The sequence below is a fragment of the Pipistrellus kuhlii genome, unplaced genomic scaffold (genome assembly GCF_014108245.1).
Source record: "Pipistrellus kuhlii isolate mPipKuh1 unplaced genomic scaffold, mPipKuh1.p scaffold_m20_p_1, whole genome shotgun sequence".
NCBI classification, from domain to species: Eukaryota; Metazoa; Chordata; class Mammalia; order Chiroptera; family Vespertilionidae; genus Pipistrellus; species Pipistrellus kuhlii.
In genome coordinates, this window is record NW_023425404.1 from 33,400,837 (window position 1) to 33,425,160 (window position 24,324).

At 37.5% G+C, this 24,324-nt stretch overlaps 1 protein-coding gene across 9 annotated transcripts in view; it reads left to right on the forward strand.

The window, feature by feature from the left end:
• Window positions 1–593: 593 nt before the first annotated feature.
• Window positions 594–24,324, forward strand: part of DPP8 (dipeptidyl peptidase 8) — a 56,079-nt gene continuing 32,348 nt past the window's right edge. For 2 of the 9 annotated variants that reach the window (XM_036438683.2, XM_036438676.2), the window contains exons 1-9: window positions 595–807; window positions 2,480–2,612; window positions 6,349–6,618; window positions 10,560–10,672; window positions 14,649–14,822; window positions 15,695–15,863; window positions 19,936–20,046; window positions 22,167–22,295; window positions 23,553–23,614. In XM_036438683.2, the coding sequence (XP_036294576.1) occupies window positions 2,576–2,612; window positions 6,349–6,618; window positions 10,560–10,672; window positions 14,649–14,822; window positions 15,695–15,863; window positions 19,936–20,046; window positions 22,167–22,295; window positions 23,553–23,614 (1,065 nt within the window). In that variant the 5' untranslated portion in view covers window positions 595–807; window positions 2,480–2,575. The other 7 variants (XM_036438704.2, XM_036438634.2, XM_036438645.2 and 4 more) reach the window with 7 other exon arrangements.

Below are 24,324 nucleotides of genomic sequence, written 5' to 3' on the forward strand. Positions count from 1 at the left end.
GAAGGGAGAGAAATAGTTAGAAACATCGATGAGAGGGAGTCATCGATCAGCCGCCTTTTGCACGCCCCCTACTGGGGATGTGCCCGCAACCAAGGTATATGCCCTGGACTGGAATCAAACCCAGGACCTTTCAGTCTGCAGGCTGACGCTTTATCCACTGAGCCAAACCGGTTTCGGCTAGAACCAAGCTTTCTGACTCCAAGTTCAAGTTTCTTTCCACCCTAACAATGAGACACTTAGAGGATCCCTGAAAGCCTGGTCCTTTCCCTTTCTACCTAATCTCCATGAAGGGGCAGGGGTCTTGGCCTAGCTTGCTCCTTACTGTAATCTCAGCGCCTACAACTCGGCCTGCTCTGTGCCATTTAAATGAAAACACTGGAGGAGTAAAGACGCGCTGCTGTTCGTCCTTTGACTTCCAGCAAATCGCTCTTCTTCTGTTCCTAGATGTCACCTCTGTCCCCCAAGGCACCCGTCTCCATCCCACGCCCGGTTCGCTCCTCCGGCCACGAGAGGGCACTGTGACCACGGACGCCACCGAGCAGGGAGCGGCGCCCTTCTCCGCCCCGCGCCGCCTCCGCTGGCCGCGGGGCGTGGCCAGGAACCGGAAGTGCCAGAGCCGCGGGAGCCCCCGAGCGGTCCCCCTGCCGCCTCTAAGTGCAGCCTTCTGCCTGGGCTACCGCCGGCGCCGCCGCCGCCGAGGGAGCTGCCGCAGCCCAGCCGGGTCGGGGAGGAGGCCGCGCGGCATGAAGCGGCGCAGGCCCGCTCCCTGACGCGCGTCGGGACGGTCCGGGCGGGGCCGGGGGGAAGGTGCAGTATCCGCCCCTCCTTCCTCCGCGCCTGCCAGGCCTGGGCCGCAGCCCACCCGGGCCTCGGCCTCCCCGAGCCGCCCGCGCTCCCCCGGTCAGCCCGCCCCGCGGTGCGCCGGCGCCCGGCCTGCGCGGGCCGGCCTGCGGGGCCCCACTTGCCGGAAGAGGACGCGGAGGCTCTGAAATTCCGTCCACCAACGTCCATTGGGTCCCCTGTCCTGGGTGCTGGCCTCCGCACGTCCACGTCCGTTATCTCCCGAGCCTCGGGGGTGGGGAGCGGGGATGGCCCAGGCTTACGGGCGGGGAAACGGAAGCCCTCAGTGGGGGCGAAGGGATTTGCCTAAAGCCCGACTGGGCAGGTCCCGCATTTGGACCGAGATTTCCCCGGTTTCCCAGCCGGTGTTCTTTTCTCTCTCCTGCCTCCCTTGAGGTCGATTCCCCTCCCGTCCCTGCTCACTACCACCTCTCCTGCTTCACTCACCTGGGGCAGGATACTTTCCTTTTTAAAATTTCTCTGATTACACATTTTTCCCCCAAGACGTGGCCTCTCCCTAGCCCCCCTTCTGGACATTCCTCATTCATAGATTTCAAAGTCTGGGTCCACTCTCTGATGATGAACCTTCTCCCTGGAGAGTGATAGCTAGGCTGGTTCAGTGAGGCTTGGGGTGTTAACGTGGAAGACGATTTGGCTCTTGGATTAAAAATGAAGAGATATGTCAGTGGGTCCAAATTCAAGAGTCCTATCTGAAGCTGTTTTTTAATCCAACATGCTCTTCTCTGCGAGGCTAATAGTGCATTGGGAAGGTGTCTTGACACTTCCTGCATGGTGGCCGTGCTGCCATAACTTCATCGTTTTCCCTCCATTTGCCATTGAGCTTTTCTCATTACCTCTCTTCAGAATTAAAACTGGTAAAATAACAGGTGTAATCACAGTTCCTCCTTTATTTTTCATTTACTAAGCTATAATTTCAACAACCTTAATGCTTCCTTTTCCAGAAAGGTTACCTAGTTTAGTTATTTTAAGAGTGTACATGAAAAAAAAAAAAAAAAAAGCATAAGTGGAATGTACTTAAAATGGGTAGTACATTCTTTATCTTGTAAAAGTCTTAAGTTATTAACTGCAAGTTAGTTCCCTTCCCACAAAAATGGCCTATTCTGTCATTTTTGGTTATTTTACGAAGTCTATTCTGTCTCCAAACAGCTCAATATGTATTATGTAAAATAATGCAAATGTATTATGTAAAACAGAGGATCAGAAAAATAGAAATTAACTGTTAATCATCTGTCATTTTTGAGGATTTGTAATAGTCAACGAGTAACCTCACATCTGTATGCCTTTTATATTTTTTGAAGCTTTTCCATAACTTTCAATGTATATCTGGGTGCAGGATTTATACTATTGTTAGGATATTCTTTTCAGTACAGTTCTGAAATAATTTTTTATTTTTATTTCCCCCCCCCTGAAATAATTTAAATCTAAATGTAGACACAAAATAATTCAGTTAAATTCTGAAAATTTCTGTATAAGAAACTTGATAAGTTTCTGTATAAGAAAATTTCTGTATAAGTTTTAAGTATGTATGAGACTCATAATTTAATCTTCTTGGTCACATATGATTCATTTTGATACTGATTAGCAGCCTTATATCTTATTTTATTGTCTTGGTTTATAGGATTGGATGTGAGAAAAGGCAAGTCTTCTGTAAGAGAGCAGAATGAGCAGCGGGATCTATGCTTGAAGTTGAGTCACTTGGAAAAGATCTCTTTGAATGTGGAAGAGATCTGAGCAGATGAAAATACAATCGGGTAAGCATCAGGGAAGGGCCTTAAATGAGGAGGTAGGTGGGGGTAGTGAAATATATATGCACTGTGCTGAGAATGTATGCTGACCCTATTTTCTAATTTTTGAAATTAGAAAACTCAGATCATATATTTCGAGAATGTATCTATATGTATAGGTGTTATGAAAATCTGAAAATTAAATCATTAAGTTACACATTTGTGTAAAGTACTAAAGTTATTTATCAGGTCTTAGGAAATGCAGGATTTCTATTTATCTTAAACATGGAGTAGTAGTGTCATTTGAATTATAAAATGTTTGTGTGTAGAAACGTAGAGAAATAGTCCAGGGATCTTACAGTTTAGGAATACTAATAATTTTGCTTAAGTACAAGCTAATGCAACTTTTATATAGGAGAAATGCCAATCAAATTAATGATAACTCAAAGAGCTGGGCAGTAAGAGTTCAGAGGTCTGTCTGCTTAGCTCCCTATTCTATTCCCTTGCCCAGTTCTTTGTGATGAAGTTCCAAATTTAACACAAGAGGAATTGAGAAAAATGAACCCAATTTGTGAAGCTGCTTCTTTCGCTCCATTAAAAATAAAGCTAGATCCATTGACGTATTTGATAGGAAGTAGGCCTACACTAGCTTTTAGGCAGACAAACAACCACCTTTGTCAAGTACTGCCATTTAATATTGGCATGCTGAATACCAGTTGAGCTAAATTACTTTTTCTCTGCTGAGCTATTTGGATTTTAATCATTGGTGGTAAATGCCCAGTTGTAATAATATTACAAGTTGTATACTGACATAAAGTTGCATTAATGTTACATGTTGTATACCTGATGTAATTCTCAAATGGCTTTTCTGGCCATTTTTGCTACTATTACATTGAAAATGGTATTAGGTCTAGTAATAATTAATGTCGTTTTTTAATACTTTTTTTTAAAATCGAATTTATTTAAACAATACAACAAAATTTAATCAACAATATAGTTGCCGTTGTTTTCTACTGCTTGTGCCCAATGCTCAGGAAGCATTTTAATCCCTCTGTTGTAAAATTCTTGTGATTTTGATGCAAAAAATTCGGTCAATGCATTTTTGAGGCATTCTTCATTATTAAATTTTTTTCCAAGAAGAAAGTTTTGCAAAGAACGAAACAAATGGTAATCGGAAGGGGCAATATCAGGAGAATATGCAGGTTGAGGGAGAACTTCCCATTCCAACTGGCACAGTTTTTCAGCAGTGATTCTTGCAGTATGCGGTCGTGCATTATCGTGGTGAAGAATTACGCCCTTCCGATTAATCAGCGCGGGTTCTTTTTCTCTTAAAGCTTGGGCTAACCTTTCCAATTGGGCACTATACACTGCACTTGTAATGGTTTGGTTAGATGGTAAAAGTTCATAATGAAGAATTCCTTTAAAATTCCACCAAACACACAACATCACTTTTTTCGCATGCAAGTCAGGTTTTGGCATGGGCTGCGGAGCCTCATTTTTGTCCAACCATTGAGGCTGCCTTTTCAAATTAACATACAGCACCCATTCTTCATCTCTGGTAACAATTTGCTCTAAAAAAAGCAAACGGTTTTGACGAGAGAGGAGCGAACTGCAAATTGTGACTCTTTGATTACGGTTGTTGTCGGTCAACTCATGAGGAACTCATTTTCCAAACTTTTGGACTTTGCCAAGTGCACGCAATTGATTGGAAATTGTTTTCTGTGAACAATTTAAAGTTGTCGCAAGCTCTTGTTGGGTAATTTGAGGATTTTGCACCAAAAGAGCTTGAAGAGCTTCTTGATCAAAATTGGACACGGCCTCGACCACTCTTGTCATCTAACGAAAAATTTCCCTCGCGAAATTTCTCAAACCAACGCTGGCATTTTCTGGCGCTAACTGCATCTTGACCAAGAGCACTACAGATGTTTTTTGCAGCCTCACTTGCTTTTCTTCCTAATTGGAACTCGTAAAGCATGCAGTGCCGAATATGCTCTTCATCCGCCATCTTCTTAGCCCTAGTTTTGCAACAAAAACCAAACCAAACACAAACTTTTTCAAGCAAAACTTGTTAATTGCACTTCACACGTTCTGTAGATACCATGTGTTTGAAGGTTATGTCAATACAAGTCAACACCAAGCAAGATTTTAAACGAATGTTAAAAAACGACATTAAGTATTACTATAAAAAACAACATTAAGTATTACTAGACCCGATAGTACAATTTACTGTAGCATGAAGGAAAGATACAGTATCCTGGCCACAGTTTAGTTTATTTTGCATACCAAATTGCATGCCTGATGGGCTAATTCACAACTCATACCTGCTAATTACTTTTTTTGTGTAGTTAACTCCGGTTAACCTGTGAAATTGAGCTTTAAAAAAAGTATATTAAATATAAACCATGTATTGATTGTTGTTCATTTGCTTACATAAAATACAATGTGAAATTGCTTACGTAAATGCAGTCTGCCAAGTCCACAAGTTTTTGACATTTAATAGTTCAAAAAGAACTGATTGCCACAGAATTTCTGTTTGTTTGTTTGTTTTTCTTCTTTTTAGTAATGTCATGAGTAACACATATCAGAATATCACACAATGGCTTGTAATAACACTGCTTGTTATTTTTCTTTGATACTTTGCTCCTGATACATTTGAATATTGAAATAGATAAAGCAAAAATACATCATCTTCTGGATTTATATCATGAAAAGAAACATCATTAATAGATGAAATATTAACACTGTTTGGAGGTTGAACTGGTAAATTGGGCTCAAACTTTTATCAAAATATTGATAATAAACATCAGTTGCTTTCTTTAAGTAAATTTTTTAAAAATATATTTTTATTGATTTCAGAGAGGAAGGGAGAGGGAGAGATAGAAACTTCAGTGATGAGAGAGAATTAACTGATCAGCTGTCTCCTGCACATCTACTGGAAATCGAACGCTGACCTCCCAGTTCATAGGTTGATGCTCAACCAGTGAGCCACACTGGCCAGGCCATCAATTGCTTTCTGTATGAACTACTACGACTATTAAAGTCACTTGAAGTAGTGACTTTTTCCCCTCTCATTTAATCAGGAGAGTAAAACTTGTGTAATCTGTAATAATAGGCACATAGATTCCTTATCGTATAGAGTCACCACAGTAATCATAAGATAGTGATGTCTAGGCAAGAGCAGAAGACAAAGAAAAACGTACCAGCCAGTAAGTCTTTTGTTGCAGTATTTATATTATCTCGAGTAAGTGTCCTCGGAAGATTATTAAAAGTACGTTGTTTTGCGACAGTTGTATCACTGTTCTAATAGGTCATGATTATTTCTGTTAGCTGAAGAAGTCCACATTTATTAAATGTGTCACTTTTTAAAGTACAGAAGCACTTAACTCCCTTGGCACATTCAGCTTCCCTGTTGACATCTCTTGGAAGGAGCATAACAGCCAACTGGCACATGGCCTGTTCCCTTCCAGTGTGGGAAAGAAAAAAGGAATTTTGGCAAGAGATACCTAAGAAGAGCCTCTTATAAAGGTTCCCAAAGGGAGTTAGAGTCAATGTGAAATAGACATGACCTCAATTTTTTTAAATCTTATTTTTAAACAACACGGAGAAGAGGGAGCTTTTCTTACTAGGCTTCATTGCACCTGTGCTCAAATTTTTTTTTTTTTTTGCATTGGAGGGAGGGTGCAGGGTCCCTACCAAGCTGTCATTCTGATTAATATGAGAGAAGGTAGGCCTGAGAACAACTTCATGTGCTTCGTTTTTCTAGGAAAATGCAACATGGCAGCAGCAATGGAAACAGAACAGCTGGGTGTTGAGATCTTTGAAACTGCCGAGTGTGAGGAGAATATTGAATCGGGGGATCAGCCTAAATTGGAGCCGTTTTATGTGGAGCGGTATTCCTGGAGTCAGCTTAAAAAGCTGCTGGCTGATACCAGAAAATATCATGGCTACATGATGGCTAAGGCACCACATGATTTTATGTTTGTAAAGAGGAATGATCCAGATGGGCCTCATTCAGACAGGATCTATTACCTTGGTGAGTATGAAGTCAGTTTCTGAAAGGAAATGCTTTTCTTAATTTAAACTTAGAGGCTAGATGCAATTGGTAAATAAATAAATGCATCAGTGATGGTTCCATGGGCCGGGGGGAGGGAGGAGAGGGGGAGGACTTTTTTGGCTCTAGCAGGTTTGGCTCACTGGTTGGAATGGTGTCCCGCAGAGTGAAGGGGACATACCTTAGTTGCAGGTTCCATTCCTGGCTCCAGTGGGGCATGTGCAGGAGGCAACCAATCAATATCTCTCTCTCTCATTGATTTTTCTTCTCCTCCCTTCCACTCTCTAAAAATCAATGGAAAACGTATGCTTCCTTGAGGATTAACAACAACAAAAAGCTTCTTTGAAGTCTTGGTTTATCCCATTAACTTTATTTTACTTTCAGGTGTCAAATTGTGGTTAATCATGATCTTATTTTCAAAGTTAAAGATGCCAGAAATTAATTCTTTCTAAAGCTAGATCAAAATGCCTTTCCTTAGTAATGGTCAGGTTAAGAGCACAAATAATAAAACCATTAGTTTGCTTCCATCCTCAGTAGCTGCTACTGAGGATGGTTTTGGGCTCTTCTTCCCTATTCACTCCAGATTTAAGGCTTGTATATATTATATCACTGATTAATTTATTACTTATTAAATAATTATTGTTTAATCACATGTACATATGTGCTTTTTAAAAATTTTTTAAATCTTTACTGTTGAAAGTATTACATATGCCCCTTTCCCCCCCCATGGACCCCTTCTAGTCCACCTTCCCGCCCTAGACCTTCATCACCCTATTGTCTGTGTCCATGGGTTATGCATAAATATATGTGTGTGTGTCTACACACACACACACACACACACACACACACACACACACGTGAAAGTTTTTTGGTTGATCACTTCCTATCCACCCACCCACCCTCCCCTGCCTGCCTTCTGGGGTTCTGTAGTCTGTTCTATGATTCTGTGTCTCTAGATCTATTTTGTTCATCAGTTTATTTTGTTCATTAGACTTTCATCCCCATTGTGTGTGTGTATGTGTTTGCTTTTTGTTGTTGTTAATCCTCACCTGAGGATATTTTTTATTGATTTTAGAGAGAGAGGAAAAAAGGGAGGGAATGAGGTGGAGAGAGAGAGACATCACTGTGAGAGACACATCAACTGGTTGCCTCCCATACACAACCTGACTGGGCTGGGGATGGAATCTGCAAACCAGGTACATATTCTTGATAGGGAATCAAACCCGAGAGAGACCCTTTGATCTGTGTGCTGATGCTCTAACCACTTAGCTACATTGTCCTGTGTGTGTGTGTTTTAAGAGATATTCTCTGCAAGAATCCATATTGATAACTATAGATTCATTCTGTATTTCTTTAACAACCCCAGAGTTTCATTTTATAGGTTGTCCCAAAAATATTTTTCTAAATAAGAATCCATTGTTTAAAAATTTTTAATATACTTCAAACACCAGTTAATACCAGTGTGTCATCAGGAAAGAAACAATGAGGAAAGCTCATTTTGTGCTTACACAGAACTGGTATATGTACACATAGAATTCCTTGGAAATTTAAAAAATTTAATTACAGTTGGCATTCAATAATATATTAGTTTCAGATGTTAAAGCATAGCGGTTAGACATTTACATAACTTATGAAGTGATTCCCCTGCCTAAGTTTAGTGTTTCCCTGGCACCATGCTTTGGAAATTTGTACTGGTTATGGATGAGGCCAAGGAAAACATTTTAGAATAAGGAGTAGTTTCAAGAGGGACAACTGAAACAATTATGGGGAATGGTTCTCATTTGAGAATAGCTGAGAACCAGTTTTTTCATATTTGAGGGCGGAAGGAGAGGGCTTACCAGGAAATGATCACATTTAATAAAATTAGGAATGGTGTGGATAGGTGACTGCAGTCTTAATAATTCTGTAACAAAGTAACTCTGGAATATGCAAAACAGATTTAAGACAGAACTAAGTGTGGAAGTAAATGTCAGCTAATATTTAACTTTCTACTCCAAAAGATAACACAAACTCAGAAAGGTTTAGGAAAATAAGGGATAAAGGGTGACGTGGCTATTTCAGGGCTCATCTCTAGCCTTTGTGAGGGTTAGTGTGGAATCACCGTGCCCTTCCACAGACTGTCTTCTCTGTCTTTGTCAGAAACACTGGGCCGAGACTGTTCCACTCAAGAGCTTCTTGTTCCAACTGTGAGATTTATTTTCTCCTTCCTTCACTCTCTCCTATTCTTTTTGGAAATGATACCTTACTAATACTTTTTAGGTAGCAGGGATTTGTTTTTCTTTGAGTTTTCTTTGGTTCACATCTTCAAAACCAAAATGTATTTCAGTTCTCTTTTGTATGTAGCTCATTCTGTACTACTGTGTCTTTCTATTCAATTGCATGATTTCCCAGAATGGATGTGGCTTCTACTTAATATAGACCTCTTTCCTTTACCTTTACCCAATAAAGGAAAAAGAGATTTTTAGCAAATCAGATACCAGCTTCTGTGTTGTTTTAATATAAGTATATATTTCATTGAAACTTATTAGTGATTAAAGTTATAGAACATTTATAATGAAGAAAAACTAGAATTCAGTCAGGTATCTACATAATGAAAGAGAAATATGCAAATTTCCCATAGTTCTGTGATACCCATCAGCCAATCAGGAGCATGCAAATTAACTCAACAAAGATGGTGTGTTAATTTGCATACACAGGCACAGAGTGGCGGGGTGGAGGGAGCTACAGGAGTGGCGCTCTGCAGGGAAGCTAGGACTTGTAGGCTTCCGGGCAGCCGGGAGCGAAGCCAGGGGAAGGAAGGCCTATTCTTGCATGAATCTTTGTGCAGTGGGCCTCTAGTATCTAATAAAAGAGTAATATGCACATTGACTGTCACACAAGATGGCTGTCCCCATGTGGGCACAAGATGGCCAGCAGGGGAGGGCAGTTGGGAGAGACCAGGCCTTCAAGAGAGAGCAGTTGGGGGCAATCAAGCCTGCAGGGGAGGGCAGTTAGGGGTGACCAGGCCAGCAGAGGAGGGAACTTGGGGGCAATTGGGCCTGCACAGGAGGGCAGTTGGGGGTGACCAGGCTGGCAGGGGAGCAGTTAGGCATCAATCAGGCTGGCAGGGGAGTGATTAGGGAGTGATCAGGCTGGCAGGCAAAAACGGGGGCAATCAAGAAGGCAGGCGAGCAGTTGGGAGCATCCAGTAGCATCGGGCCTAAACGAGCAGTCGGATATCCCTGGAGGGGTCCCAGATTAGAGAGGGTGCAGGCTGGGCTGAGGGACCCCCTACCCCCCCGCAGGAATTTTGCGCAGTGGGCCTCTAGTCTCTAAATAAGCACTTTAGTGATTCAGAAAAATAAGAAATTTTAGTAATCTGAAGTTGTCACAAAGCATGCTTATTTGGAATCTCATGAATCTTGCCAATTTGTAAGAGGCTAACAATTAAAAAGAAAAACCTGCCTGGCAAGAACGGTTCAGTGGTTGAGCATCAGCCCATGAACTAGGAAGTGTCCCAGTTAGGGCACATGCCTTGGCTGTGGAGCTCAATTCACAGTAGGGAACATGCAAGAGGCCGCTGATCAGTGAATCTCTCATCATTGATGTTTCTTTCTTTCCCTCTTCCTTCCTCTCTGAAATCAATTAAAAAAAAAACACCTAAAAATAAAACTAAAACTAAAAATGACACTTGTCCCTTTTGTTTTGAGAGAGAATAAGATCTGATATCTTATTGAAACTCAAGTTTCATTCTGATAGCAAGTTTTATTGAAACGAATTTTCATGGCATATGGCATATGTATCTCCTACATGTTAACATTTATTATAGATTCCACAGAGTATAAAAATTTGCAGATATAGAAGGAATTATGTACTTACTACTATAATTGCAGTCGATGGCTATTTTTAAAAGTGATTATTTAAAAGACTGTTTTTTCTTATAGCTATGTCTGGTGAGAACAGAGAAAATACACTGTTTTATTCTGAAATTCCCAAAAACATCAACAAAGCTGCAATCTTAATGCTCTCTTGGAAGCCTCTTTTGGATCTTTTTCAGGTAGGATTAGACATTGTTATTCCTGTGATTTGGTGTATGTTTTCAGCATTTATTTAGAGACAGAAATTCAGTTGGCGTTTTGTATATGAAGTAGATATGAATCAGAGAGCATACTTTAATTACATGAATCTTTTTCAGTTTATTGAGTCTTATTTCATGGCCCAGAATATGGTTCATCCTGGTAAATGTTCTGTGTTCACTTGAAAAGAATGTTGGGTCTATAAATGATCATTAGATCAAATTGGTTTATTGTACTGTTTTAAGTCTTCTATGTTCTTACTGATTTTTTATTTGTTCTATCAATTATTGAAAGAGGGTATAGAAATCTTCCACCATAATTGTAGATTTGATGATTTCTTCTTGTAGTTCTGTTCGCTTTTGCTTTATGTTTTTGAAGCAATGTTAATAAGTACATCAGGCTAGGATTATTATGAACTGACAAATCATTTATTGTTATAAAATGACTTTCTTTGTTTCTAGCAATAATCTTTACTGTGAAATATACTTCAATATAGCCATTCCAGCTTTTCTTGATTAATATTAGCGTGGAATATGCTTTTCCATTCTTTTCCTTTTTTAACTGGCTCTATTGAGATATAATTCACATACTACCCAATTCACTCAATGTACACAGTTCAGTAGTTTTTAGTGTACTCACTGAGTTGTGCAACTGTCACCACAATCTAAATTTAGAACTTTCTGTCATCCCCAAAAGATTTTGTGTAAATATGTTTTCAATTCCCTTAGTTATATACCTAGGAGTTAAATTGCTGGGCCATGTGGTAACTCAATGTTTAAAATTGTAAGGAACTACTAAATTGCTTTCTATAGCAGCTATACCATTTTACATTTCCATCAGTCATATATGAAGGTTCTAATTTCCTACATTCTCACTGATCCTTGTTATTCATCATTTTTACTACAACCATCCTAGAAGGTGTGAAGTCTATCTCATTGTTTGCTTTTTTCGAATGAGCAGTGATGTTGGGCATTTTTTCATGTGTTTATTGGCTATTTGTATATTTTCTTTGGGGAAATGTCTGTGCAAGTCCTTTGCTCATTTTTAATTGGGTCTTTTTAATGTTGAGTTGCAAGAGGTTTTTTTGTTTTGTTTTGTTTCGTTTTGTTTTTTGGATACTTAGACCCTTAACAGATGGCTAGTATCCAGACCAAAAAAAAGCAAATATTTTCTTCCATTCTATGAGTTTTCTTTTTACTTTTTTCTTTAATTGTAGTAATTATGAGTATAAAATCAGCTACAGTTATCTTTGGCAAGTGTTTAGTACTATAATCATTAATTTAGATCCATACATTTAAATATAGTTACTTTGGCCTTAATTGGTTTGACTTAGTGGATAGAACGTCAGCCTGTGGACTCAAAGGTCCCAGATTCGATTCCGGTCAAGGGCATGTACCTTGGTTGCAGGCATATCCTCAGTAGGGGGTGTGCAGGAGGCAGCTGATTGATGTTTTTCACTATTCAGTGTTTCTAACTCTCTCCCTTTCCCATCCTCTCTGTAAAAAAACCAATAAAATATATTTTAAAATAAATAAATATAGTCACTTTGATCTCTCTTTTATGAAGGATAAAACATTTTTAGACTTCCCCTTTATTGAAGGGAGAGGTTACCATCTATTACCAGTGTCAGTAGCCAAGCCTTTCTTTGGGCAGGGATCTCAAAGGGTGTACCTTTTTCTGTATGTAAGAAGACATACATAGACAAATTATGGATGATATTGGTCAAGGTCCAGACAACAGGAATACTGAAGAAGAGAATGCTGAATAGAACCACATGTAGCAGTCCTCCCAACATGATGAAGGTCAGCGAGATGCCTTGGTTATTCATCATTTGAGGGTTGGGGTTTACTTCGATGTATGCCACCCCCATATGCATCCTCCCAGCGTCAGAAGTCCAGCAAAGTTTACATTTTGATGAATTTCAGTTTTTGGGTTTTTTTCCCTGTGATTGCTTGTGCTTTTGCTGTCACATATAAGAAACTGTTGCTTCATTCAAGGTTACACAGATTTTCATCTGTATGTTCTTACATGAGTTTTACAGTTTTAGCTCTTACATTTTGGTCTTGGATCCATTTTGAGTTAATTTTTGTATGTGGTGTGAGATAGGGGTTCAAATTAATTTGTTTAGTACCATTTGTTGAAAAGCTATTTTCCCCCCATGGAATAGTCTTAGCACTCTTGTTGAAAGTTAATTAACCATAAATGTCTGGATATATTTCTGGATTCTCAATTCTATTCCAGTGACCTATTTGCCAGTATCATGCTGTCTTCATTAATGTAGCTTTGTACTAACTTTTGAAATTGGAAAGTGTGACTAGGGTGCATCTTAATCCTTCTTAAACATTTGGTAGAATTTATCAATAAAGCCACCTAATCCTGGACTTTTTTTTGTGGGAAGTTTTATTATTATTATTATTATTAACTAAGTATCTTTTCTCATTATAAGTCTATTCAGATTTCCTATTTCTTGAGTCAGTTTTGGTGGTTTGTTTGTTTCGTCCAATTACTTGGCATACAACTGTTTATACTATTTACTTAAAATCCTTTTAGCCATATAAGATTCTTAATAACCAACTTTTGGTTTTGTTGAGCTTTATTGTTTTTCTGTTTTCATTTCGTTTTATTTCAAATCTAATTTGTATTATTTCCTTACTCCTCCTTGCTTTGGATTTAGTCTGCTTTTCTTTTTTTACAGTCTTAGATAGAAAGTTGGCTTATTAATTTGAGCTCTTTCTCTTTTAAAATAATTCTTTATTGTTGAAAATATTACTTATGTCTCCTTTTTTTCTCCTGAGATCTCTTTTTTAATGTAGTTGTGATTTTTTTTTTCTTTGACCTTTCTTCTTCCTTCTTGTGCCAACATCTGTAAAATTGTCAAGGCAGTTCAAGTGTACAGCTTACCTCATTTGTTTTCTATTTTTCAAGGATCACTGTCCTTTATTGTCTTATGTCCAGTGTTATTTCATATATTTTGTTCATTTTCTCAGTTGTTTCAGAAACCGGGAGGATATATCTGGTCCCTGTTACTCTATCTTAGGTATAAATGGAAAGTTTAGTTCATTTTAACATTTAAATCTCTAACATATTTGGAATATGTGAAAAGTAGATCCAGTATTATCTTTTTTTTAATACATCGTTATTGATTTTAGAGAGGAAGGGATAGGGAAGAGAGATAGAAGCATCAATGATGAGAGAGGATCATTGATTGGCTGCCTCCTGCATGCCCTCTACAGGGGATTGAGTCCAAAACCCGGGCATGTGCCCTTGACCAGAATTGAACCTTGGGCCCTTTAGTCCTCAGGCTGACACTCTATCCACTGAGCCAAACCGGTTAGGGCTACAAATATTCTTTGAGAAATATTTTAGCAAATACTATAGATAGGAAAATAAAACGACAGATTCTGCTCTCAAGTGTTTTATGCTTTTTAAGACGTATTTCTACTCAAAAATACTGAAAAAAGTGAAAAGCCAAACCATAGCCAAATGAGTAAAAGAGACAGTAACTCTTACATAAATTTCAAAGAAGAGATCAGTATTATACACCATAATGGACCAGGAAGCTTTCCTGGTCAGGGTTGAATTAGAGCCAAGGTTTTGGGATATCTTTAAAATCTGGGTAGGTTAAAAGAAAAATACCCTTTCAAGGGGGAAAATGGGAGTGACAAAGGCCAGGAAGCAAAACATTATATGTTGTGTTTTACATCAGTGATGTGACCAATCTGACCTAGGGGTTTTTAGAGGACTAGCGGCCCCGTGCATGAAATTCATGCATTCTGGTGGGGGGGGGTCCCTCAGCCCGGCATGTGCCCCTCGCAGTCGAGGAGCCTTCGGGGCTGTCCGCAGGGAGCAGGCGTAAGCTGTCAGTCGGACATCCCGAGCACTGCCGCAGATCCTGGCTTTCATTACAGTTTTTTATGAGCAAACTATTTTATGTTGTTAAAATTAATTTTACATTAGGCAACACTGGACTATGGAATGTATTCTCGAGAAGAAGAACTATTAAGAGAAAGAAAACGCATTGGAACAGTTGGGATTGCTTCTTATGATTATCACCAAGGAAGTGGAACATTTCTCTTTCAAGCCGGTAGTGGAATATATCACGTAAAAGATGGAGGGCCACAAGGATTTACTGTAAGTTGGTATTACTACTTATTAAATGTGTTTTGGGGTCCTCAGAGTTATTTGCACCCAAATCAGAAAGATAATTAAACCAAAATATTCTGTTTACCCATCAGCTAAAAAATTTAGTATTAATTTCTAATTTTAGGAGTTAATTTTTCTAGTGACATTAATATAATTTTTTAAATTTCTTTATTGATTAAGGTATTACATATGTGTCCTCATCCTTCCATTAACCCTCCAAACCTATCTACCCCCACTCATGTCCCCACCCCCCCTGATGTTCATGTCTGTAGTTAGTAATGTAAATTTTTTAAATGCTAAAACCACATGCTATCTTACTAGGAAGATATAGTAAAGGACATCTGTACCCACTTTCTGAGAAAGTGCTGAGGAGTGGGAGTGGGTGGATAATATTATCACAAGGCAATCTATTTTTGGTTCCCTTATAAGCTTAACTCATCTTAATAAGTGGTTTTAAATGTTTGGTTTTATCCCATGCAATTTTTTATGTGCTAGTAGAACGGTTCTTTTGATAGAATTGTGATGATCCTGGCTTTCATTACATTTTTTTATGAGCAAACAAAAGTTAATGTGAAATGTTTAATAAATAAAAATAAGTTATTTTAATAAATAATTATTAAACAGATTTGGATAACAAAATTTATAAAGTTCCTATTACTCTTAGTTTTCTAATTCATAGTTTAAAAAAAATGAGTCCTTCTTAATAAATTAAGGCATATGAAATATATTTTTTCTAGGGAGCAATTGTCATAGTTGACATTTTACTTGGAATTATTGTTCATTTTATAGGAAGGGTGCTGGCAAACAAATATGTATGTATTAGCCTAACACTTTCCTTAAAATGTTGTTTATTTTTCTAGCAACAACCCTTACGGCCTAATTTAGTGGAGACTAGTTGTCCCAACATTAGGATGGATCCAAAATTATGCCCGGCTGATCCAGACTGGATTGCATTTATACACAGCAGTGATGTTTGGATATCCAACGTGGTAACCGGAGAAGAGAGGAGGCTGACCTATGTGCACAATGGTAACGGTAGCTCTTCAAGTTCACTTTTCTGAAAAGTTTTTAAATGCAATTTGCTTTTGTTTATATTTTGAAAATGAAGTAAACTAGGCGACCTTTGTATTTTAAATTCAAAGCTTTAAAATTAAAAAAGAAAAACATGCAGAGAATAAGTGATATGTATCACCTATGTAATGCTGTCTTTGTGTGTGTGTGTGTGTGTGTGTGTGTGTGTTATATTTTTATTGATTTCAGAGAGGAAGGGAAAAGGAGGGAGAGATAGAAACATCAATGATGAGAGAGAATCATTGATCGGCTGCCTCTTACAGCCTCCTACTGGGGAATCAAGCCTTTTGGCTAAGATCAAGTGCAATATTTGTGAAGTGTTTAGGACAGTGTCTGAAGCATTGTAAATGTTAAGTGTTTGTTTAGATAGAAAGGTAAGTAGAGAGTGAACATCATCACTCTTATTCCTCTTATTCATAATAACTTTTCTAGTGAAAGTCTGCTTTTAGATGAGTTTATCAGTCAGCTTGTGCATGTGTTTGTTCTCTACCTAGTATGATAGAGGAATTTAAAAGTAATGTTAATGCCAGCCTCTACTCTCAAACGAGGTATCCATTGAGAGAATAGGTTGACCATTTGTTCATTTAATAAATAACAGACCTTTTTTATTAAGGTCTGTAATAAGTAATAGGGATATACAAATGAGTAGTAGTTATTTTCATATCTCAAAGAGAACAAAATATAAAATAGTTTTGTGGGAGGGGGTGTATATTTTGGGGTAGTTGAAAGGTCCAAGAAAACTGAACATTGGTTTTGCTTGTGTCAGTAATTCCAAAATTTAAAAACAAAAATTAAAACTCAGATTTTTTTTTATTAGCTAGGTGCTAAAACTCATTTGGTGGCAAAACCTGACCTGACCTGAGGATATTTATAATCTTAATCCTACCTAATGTGCCTATTTATGTTTGCTGCAGGAATGAATATTGGTGTATTTGATTACCCTGCTGGAGATGTTGTGTAATTAACGATAGAAGTATAATACTTGGGGGGGGAGGGGGAATTCTGAGCTCCAAACACTTCTAAACTCAAATATTTTGGATAAGGGATTATTGGTTCATTCTGCACATTCATTTTAGACAATATATAATACAGTATAGAAAATACAAATAAAAATAATACATAAAATTTAAATCACTATGAAACATTATTCTACATACCCATTAGACTGGCTAAAGTGAAAACAATGAAGAACACCAAAGGCTGGAGAGACTCAGCATACATTTCTACTAAGAATATAACACAATACAAATACTTTGGAAAACTGTGTGGCACCCATCCTCTGAAACAGAAGGTCACAGTTCAGTTCCCAGGCAGGCCACATGCTTGGTTTGCAGGCTCAAACCCTAGTGTGGGGCATACAGGAGGCAGCCAATCAACAGTTCTCTGATATTCATTCATATATTCTCTCTCTCTCTCTCTCTCTCTCTCTCTCTCTCTCTCTCTCTCTCCCTCTCCCTCTCCCTCTCCCTCTCCCTCTCTCTCTCTCTTCCTCCCCTCTACCCTCTCCCTCTGTACCCATCTCCCCCTCTCCCTCCTCCCCTCCCTACCCTTCTTCCTTCCTCTCTAAAATAAATTTTAAAAAAATTTTTAAAGAAAACTATGTGGCAGTTTTTTAAAAGTTAAGCATATATTACCATACTATTCAGCCAATCCACTCTTATGTCTTTATTTAAGAGAAAAACATATATTTCAAAGTTTCTCTTTTTTTTTTCCTTTACAAATTACAATTTATTAAAAGTTATTTCAGTCTCCACTCCTGGCTCAATACTGACAGAAGTAATCTTTACCTCAAAAAGACTGCAAGTCAATGAGTTGCTTGCGGATGCTCATCTGAAAACTATTCCAAGAACCTTCCCCATGGGGAGTTTTTCTAATAGTGATTCTCAGACTCTTGGTAGGCATCCGAACTGATCCTTGCACTTTGTGATTCTTTTCCTTGGCACCTCTGATCAAGTCAGCACACACGTTCTCCAAAGATTCTGTTGTGGCTGGTTAGAGAAATTTTAATTGGGTGCATTGCCACCTCTAGTTTCATGGGTGTCTTTCTTGTATCTTTAAAACCTACGGCTGCGGTGCTGCTTCCTGACCCACTCGTTCCTCTGTAAGAGTGAACAACAGAGAATCAGAAGCAGGAGTGGGTAAAACAGCTCTGCTGCAGCTGCGACCACATCTACAAAGATTCATACAAGAATGATCATAATGCATCTGTCCGGTTTGGCTCAGTGGTTGAGCGTGGACCTATGAACCAGGAGGTCATAGTTGGGGCAGTCAGGGCACTTGCCCAGGTTATGGCTCAATCCCCAGTAGGGCATGTGCAGAAGACAGTCAACCAATGATTCTCTCTCTCTCATCATTGATGTTTCTGTCTCTTGATCTTTCTTCCTCTCTGAGATCAATTTTTTTAAATATTAAAAAGAAAAAAAGAATGGTCACAGCATCTTTCTTTATAATATCCCAAAATTGGAAGCAGCCCAGATGTCTGTTAAGAGATAAATGAATAAAAGAACTATGGTATAAAATGGAATACTATTTAGCAATAAACAGGAAGCAATTAGCAATACATTGATACAACATAATGTTGATGCAACAACATTGATGAATTTAAAAAACAGACACAAATAGGTACTATATGATTTATTTTTAAATATAATTTAGTTTTGTTTTTTTCCATCACCATTTACCCTTTCTGTGCCCTCTTCCATCTCCATCCATCCCTTTTACCCCCACCATCACCACACTGTTGTCTATGTCCATGAGCTCTCTCTTTTTTTCCTAAATTCCCCACCCATACTCCCCTGTATGATTTCATTTATATGGTATTCTAGAATATGCAAAACTAACCTATGATGATAGAAATCAGATCAATAGTTCCTTCTGGGCAGGAATGGACATTGGCTGAGAAGGAGCATGAGAAAACATTCTGGAGTATTAGAAGTATTCTCTGTCTTGATAGGATGTTATACAAGTGTATGCATTTTTCAAAAAATAAAAGGTACACTTAAGGTTTTATAAATTATGAAGCTTTTTTTTTTTTTTTTTTTTTTTTTTTTTAAAGCTTGTCCATAGTCCCACTATTTGGAGAAAACCACATTTTGGTTTACATCCCAATACATTTTTTAAAAATATATTTTTATTGATTTCAGAGAGGAAGGAAGCGGGAGCAAGAGACAGAAACATCAGTGATGAGAGAGAATCATTGACTGGCTGCCTCCTGCAGGCCCCACACTGGGACCAAGCCCACAACCTGGCATGTGCCCTGACTAGGGATTGAACTGTGACCTCCTGATTCATAGGTTGATGCTCAACCACTGAGCCACACCATTTGGGCCCAATATATTTTTAAATATATCTTTAACATTTTTGTAAGTGGAATCACAGCATACATGCTATTTAGTGTAATATATATATATATTTTAATTCAAGGGTATTGTAAACATTTCCCCATGTCATGAAATCTTATATATTATGTGTTTTCATCATTTTTGTTTTTAAAGCACAAGTTCCCTTCCAACTATTTACAGGAAACTTTTAAGTGTAAAATAGATAAAAGCTGAGTTGCTCTGGTTGAAGAGCAAGGAGGGCAGAAAGAGGGAATCATGAATTACATGATCTGTAAGACCCATTCTAGGTCTAAAAATGTACTTCTCGAGAGTTACAAGTTAACATGATCTTTTTCAGTGTTCTTTTTTCCCATGATTCTGGCTAAATTGGAAAATAACATTTATGGAGCACATATTGTGGTTTAGGCTTTGTTCTAAGTGCTTTATGTGAATTAATTCATTTAATCCTCATAACAACCTTAAAAGGTAGATTCTTGTTCTTGTTGACAAATGGAATACTTCAGTGGAATGAGACTGGGTGATTAGCTCAAGGTCAGACAGTAAATGATTTGAATTCAGTCTCTTTGGCTCCAGAGTTCACTGAACTCTATACTACTGCTGCCTTTCAAAATAAACTGAATCATTCTGCTTTGTACCCAAGAAAAGGTAGAGAACTTCCTGTGATAATTTTGCCTTTTATGTTTGTCTAGAGCTAGCCAACATGGAAGAGGATCCCAGATCAGCTGGAGTTGCTACCTTTGTTCTTCAAGAAGAATTTGATAGATATTCTGGCTATTGGTGGTGTCCAGAAGCTGAAACAAGTAAGAAGGTTCAAAATAATATAGGTCAATTAAAGTATTATGAGGTTCAACTGCTAATTAAGTGTACAGATTGTAAATCTTGATTAGTAGATTCTGAAGTGATGAAGATTGGATTCTACTAGTATTTGTTTATTATTCTTAAATACTGTGTAATACTCTTCTCCATTTCTGTACATCACAATACCAAGATTCCACTGTTTAGGATCTCTCTGTAGAGATTATAGAGAATGCAAAGGCTGCAGTGTTTATCCCCTCATTTTGATGTGTCTCTGTGTTAAATGTAATACACATCAATATATGATGCAAATATATATCACTAAAAAGAACATCTACTAGTTATTTAGAATATATAGGCTATATTCCACCATAATGAATTATAATAAAAAACAATTATATTGTGGTTCATTGGTTTAGGTCATTTAATTCCCCTTGCTAATTTTTCATTTAGGAGCTGGTCTTGGTATTGATTAGAGAATCTGTATGAACAGACACCCCAGTTAGTGTATTAATGGATGAGAAGAAAAGGACACAAATTTCTCTTTTTTTCTTAGTGAATTTACAACTATTTTACTGCCAGAGAAACAGCTTTCTAAAGCAGTGACTGACATTGCATGACCCAGTGAGAAATTCGCTTTTACATTCTGACCTAATACATTGTACGATGTTTTATAGGTATAAAATTAGAAAATAAATTTTCTGAGGCAATACTTAAATATAACATGCTCATGTATAATATATTATTTCTGTTGTATTTGTAAAATACTGGTTATGACCCATTAATAGATTTCGTTACTCACTAATGGATTATAGCTTCCGTGTTTAGCTACCGTGTTTCCCCGAAAATAAGACATCCTCCGAAAATAAGACCTACTTACATGTTTCCTTCTGAGTGAAATATAAGGCATCCCCTGAAAATAAGGCCCCTCTAGGCTAAACATGAGAGATTTGGTCCACTGATTCTGAAAGAAATAGAGTTACAAGAAATTCACCAGGAAATTCAGGAATTGGATTGTTATGATGATGTTCCAGAAGATGATGACGTGATTGTCATTGAATAAATGAGTAAATTCTTGATACTGTAGGATTCACAGTTTGTCTGGTTTGTGTTGACAACTACCGTACTACCGTACCATATACAGGTAATAAATTTCCTTTATTTTCATTTAACAATAAATGTATACCGTATTCTTCTTCATGCAAAAATAAGACATCCCCTGAAAATAAGATCTAGCGCATCTGTGGGAGCAAAAATTAACATAAGACACTGTCTTATTTTCGGGAAAACGGTAGCATTTGAACACTTCTCTAAAGGATGATGAAAAAATTTTATTTTAAAGCCATGTCTTAGATTTGGACATTTTAAGTAAAATGTTTTGCTATAATTGTATGTTAGAGCAAGATTTTGACATGAGTTAGGGAAACCATTAAAAAAAGGGTGTCTCTATTTAAATAGCATTTGTTTCATTATAGGAAGTATTGCAGTTGTAATTAAATAATTCATTTTTCAATAAGGAATGCATGTTAATGTATGCAAGGACCAAAGTCCTTCACATGTATTTCCCTGTTTTAATTATATACATATACATAATTTTTCAATTTATGAATCTTCAATTTTTCATTTTATATATTTTCAATTTTTGCCTTCCAAAAGGAGTTGACGGTTGTTAACCAGTAAAAATGGCTTAGTAACTCAGCTTGCTACTGCAAAAGATGGGTGATATTTTCATACACAAAAAGTCATATATTTTATTTTATTATTTTTCTAAATATATATATTTTATTGATTTTTTACAGAGAGGAAGAGAGAGGGATAGAGAGTTAGAAACATCGGTGAGAGAGAATCATCGATTAGCTGCCTCTTTAACACCCCCTACTGAGGATGTGCCTGCAACCAAGGTACATGCCCTTGACTGGAATTAAACCTGGGACCTTTCAGTCTTTTTTATAACAATATTACTTAATATACTGACACTCTATCCACTGAGCTAAACCGGTTTTGGCGAAAGTCGTATATTTTATATAAAAATTATTTTTCACTTGGAAAATATAATACTAGAGGGAATAGTCAGTTATTATTTTCTGGAATAATTCTAAATTTTAAATATTTAAATTCCTTTAAGCTCCCAGTGGCAGCAAAATTCTTAGAATTTTGTATGAAGAAAATGATGAATCTGAGGTGGAAATTATTCATGTTACATCCCCTATGTTGGAAACAAGAAGGGCAGATTCATTTCGTTATCCTAAAACAGGTACTATATTTCTTTGGCATTTATATTTACTCATTTCTACTTTCCAAACAAAAATCTGCAATCAGTTATGGTCAACATTGGTTATTTTACAGCCTTAGTAAGGATGGGTTGTTAAGTGTCACTGAAGTAGATTTTTAAGTTAAAGGATGATCCATTTTAATTATTTTCCAAGGTAGAGAAGTGCACAAAACTGGTTATTTCAAGGGATGAATAAAAGGATGTCTTTGATGGAAAATAAAGATTTTCAAGGGATTAAATTCTTAATAAATTGTTAATTTTTCCCCATTTTGCTGATTATAGCATTTCAAAATGATACAAAATTTCCCTTTATTTCATACTTTGATATTTTTCAGCCTCTTTTATTTTTTATTTATTTACTTATTATTATTTAAATTGATTTTAGAGACAGAGGAAGGGAGGGAGGGAGGGAGAGAGAAACTAATTCGTTGTTCACTTATTTATGCATTCATTGGTTGATTTTTGTATATGCCCTTACCAGGGATCAAAACCCCAACCTTGTTGTATCAAGACAATGTTTTAACCAATTTAGCTACCAGACCAGGTAGCTTCTTTCTCTCTTTTTTTCTCTTTCTCTTTCTCTTTCTCTTTCTCTTTCTCTTTCTCTTTCTCTTTCTCTTTCTCTTTCTCTTTCTCTTTCTCTTTCTTTCCTCCCTCCCTCCCTTCCTTCCTTCCTTCCTTCTTTCCTTCCTTCCTTCCTTCCTTCCTTCCTTCCTTCCTTCCTTTTCTTTCCTTTTCTTTTCCTCCCTCCCTCCCCTTCCTTCCTTCCTTTTCTTTCCTCCCTTTTCTTCCTTTCTTTTCTTCCTTCCCTCCTCCCCTCTTCCCCTCCTTCCCTCCTTCCCTCCTCTCCTCCCCTTCTCTTTTTTATTCCTTCCTTCCCTTCTTTCCTTTCTTTCCTTTCTCCTCACTGAGGATATTTTTTTCATTGTTTTTTAGAGAGAGTGGAAGGGAGGGGAAGAGACAAAGACATCAGTGTGAGAGACACATCAATTGGCTGCCTCCCTCATGCACCTGGAATCAAACTCACTGAGCCAAACCGGCTAGGGCAGGCAGCTTCTTCTTCTTCTTTTTTTTAATACCCATATTCAAAACTGAGTTTGCAATGAGTTCTGAGATTCTTATCCAATAAAGCTGTGACTCTATAATATTCTGACTTAACTAAAGCGTAAAGAGAATTGATCTAGCAAAATTTCAGTGATTTTAAGTATACATACTACTTATTTATATCTTTTTTTAAAGGCACAGCAAATCCAAAAGTCACTTTTAAGATGTCAGAAATAATGATTGATACTGAAGGAAGGGTGAGTATAAAATGTTGAGTTGATTTTTGTGTGTCATTTAACGAGTAGTATAGTAGAGATCTTAGGAACACTTTTATTTGGGGGCTTGTTGAACTTGCAGAGACATCTGTGGGTCATGATTTCAGGTTGACCTTATTTTCTACTTTGAAATCTTTCTGCTGGTTTCCAAAAGATCAATGTGGGGATGTGCACATACCACTCCTTTCCTATAATTTATTCTCTTTGTTTTTGTTAATTCTCTAGATCAATATTTTAAAAATACTGGGTATTGACTAGTGAATTACCTTTTGTGTTAGATATATGTTTATGGTATATTAAATATCACACATTTCTCTTTTAGTGCTGCTTTCCATTTGGACAATCAAATGCATAAAAGCTGAATGCAACAAGATTAAGTATAGACTTAAGACTTATTAAAACAACTTTATTGAGATCTGATTCACATTCGATACAGTTTACTCATTTAAAGTTTATAAGGGATTTTTAGTATATTCACAGAGTTGTGCACCATCACCACAGACAGTTTAGAACATTTTCATCATCCCAAAAAAGAAATGCCACATCCCTTAATTATCACCCCCAACCTGCCCATGTTCTCCCATTCTGGGCAATCAACAATTTACTTTCTGTCTATAGATTTGCCAATCCTGGACATTTCTTATAAATGGAATCACATGATAGCCAGTCTGATTTATTTTACTTAGAATCAT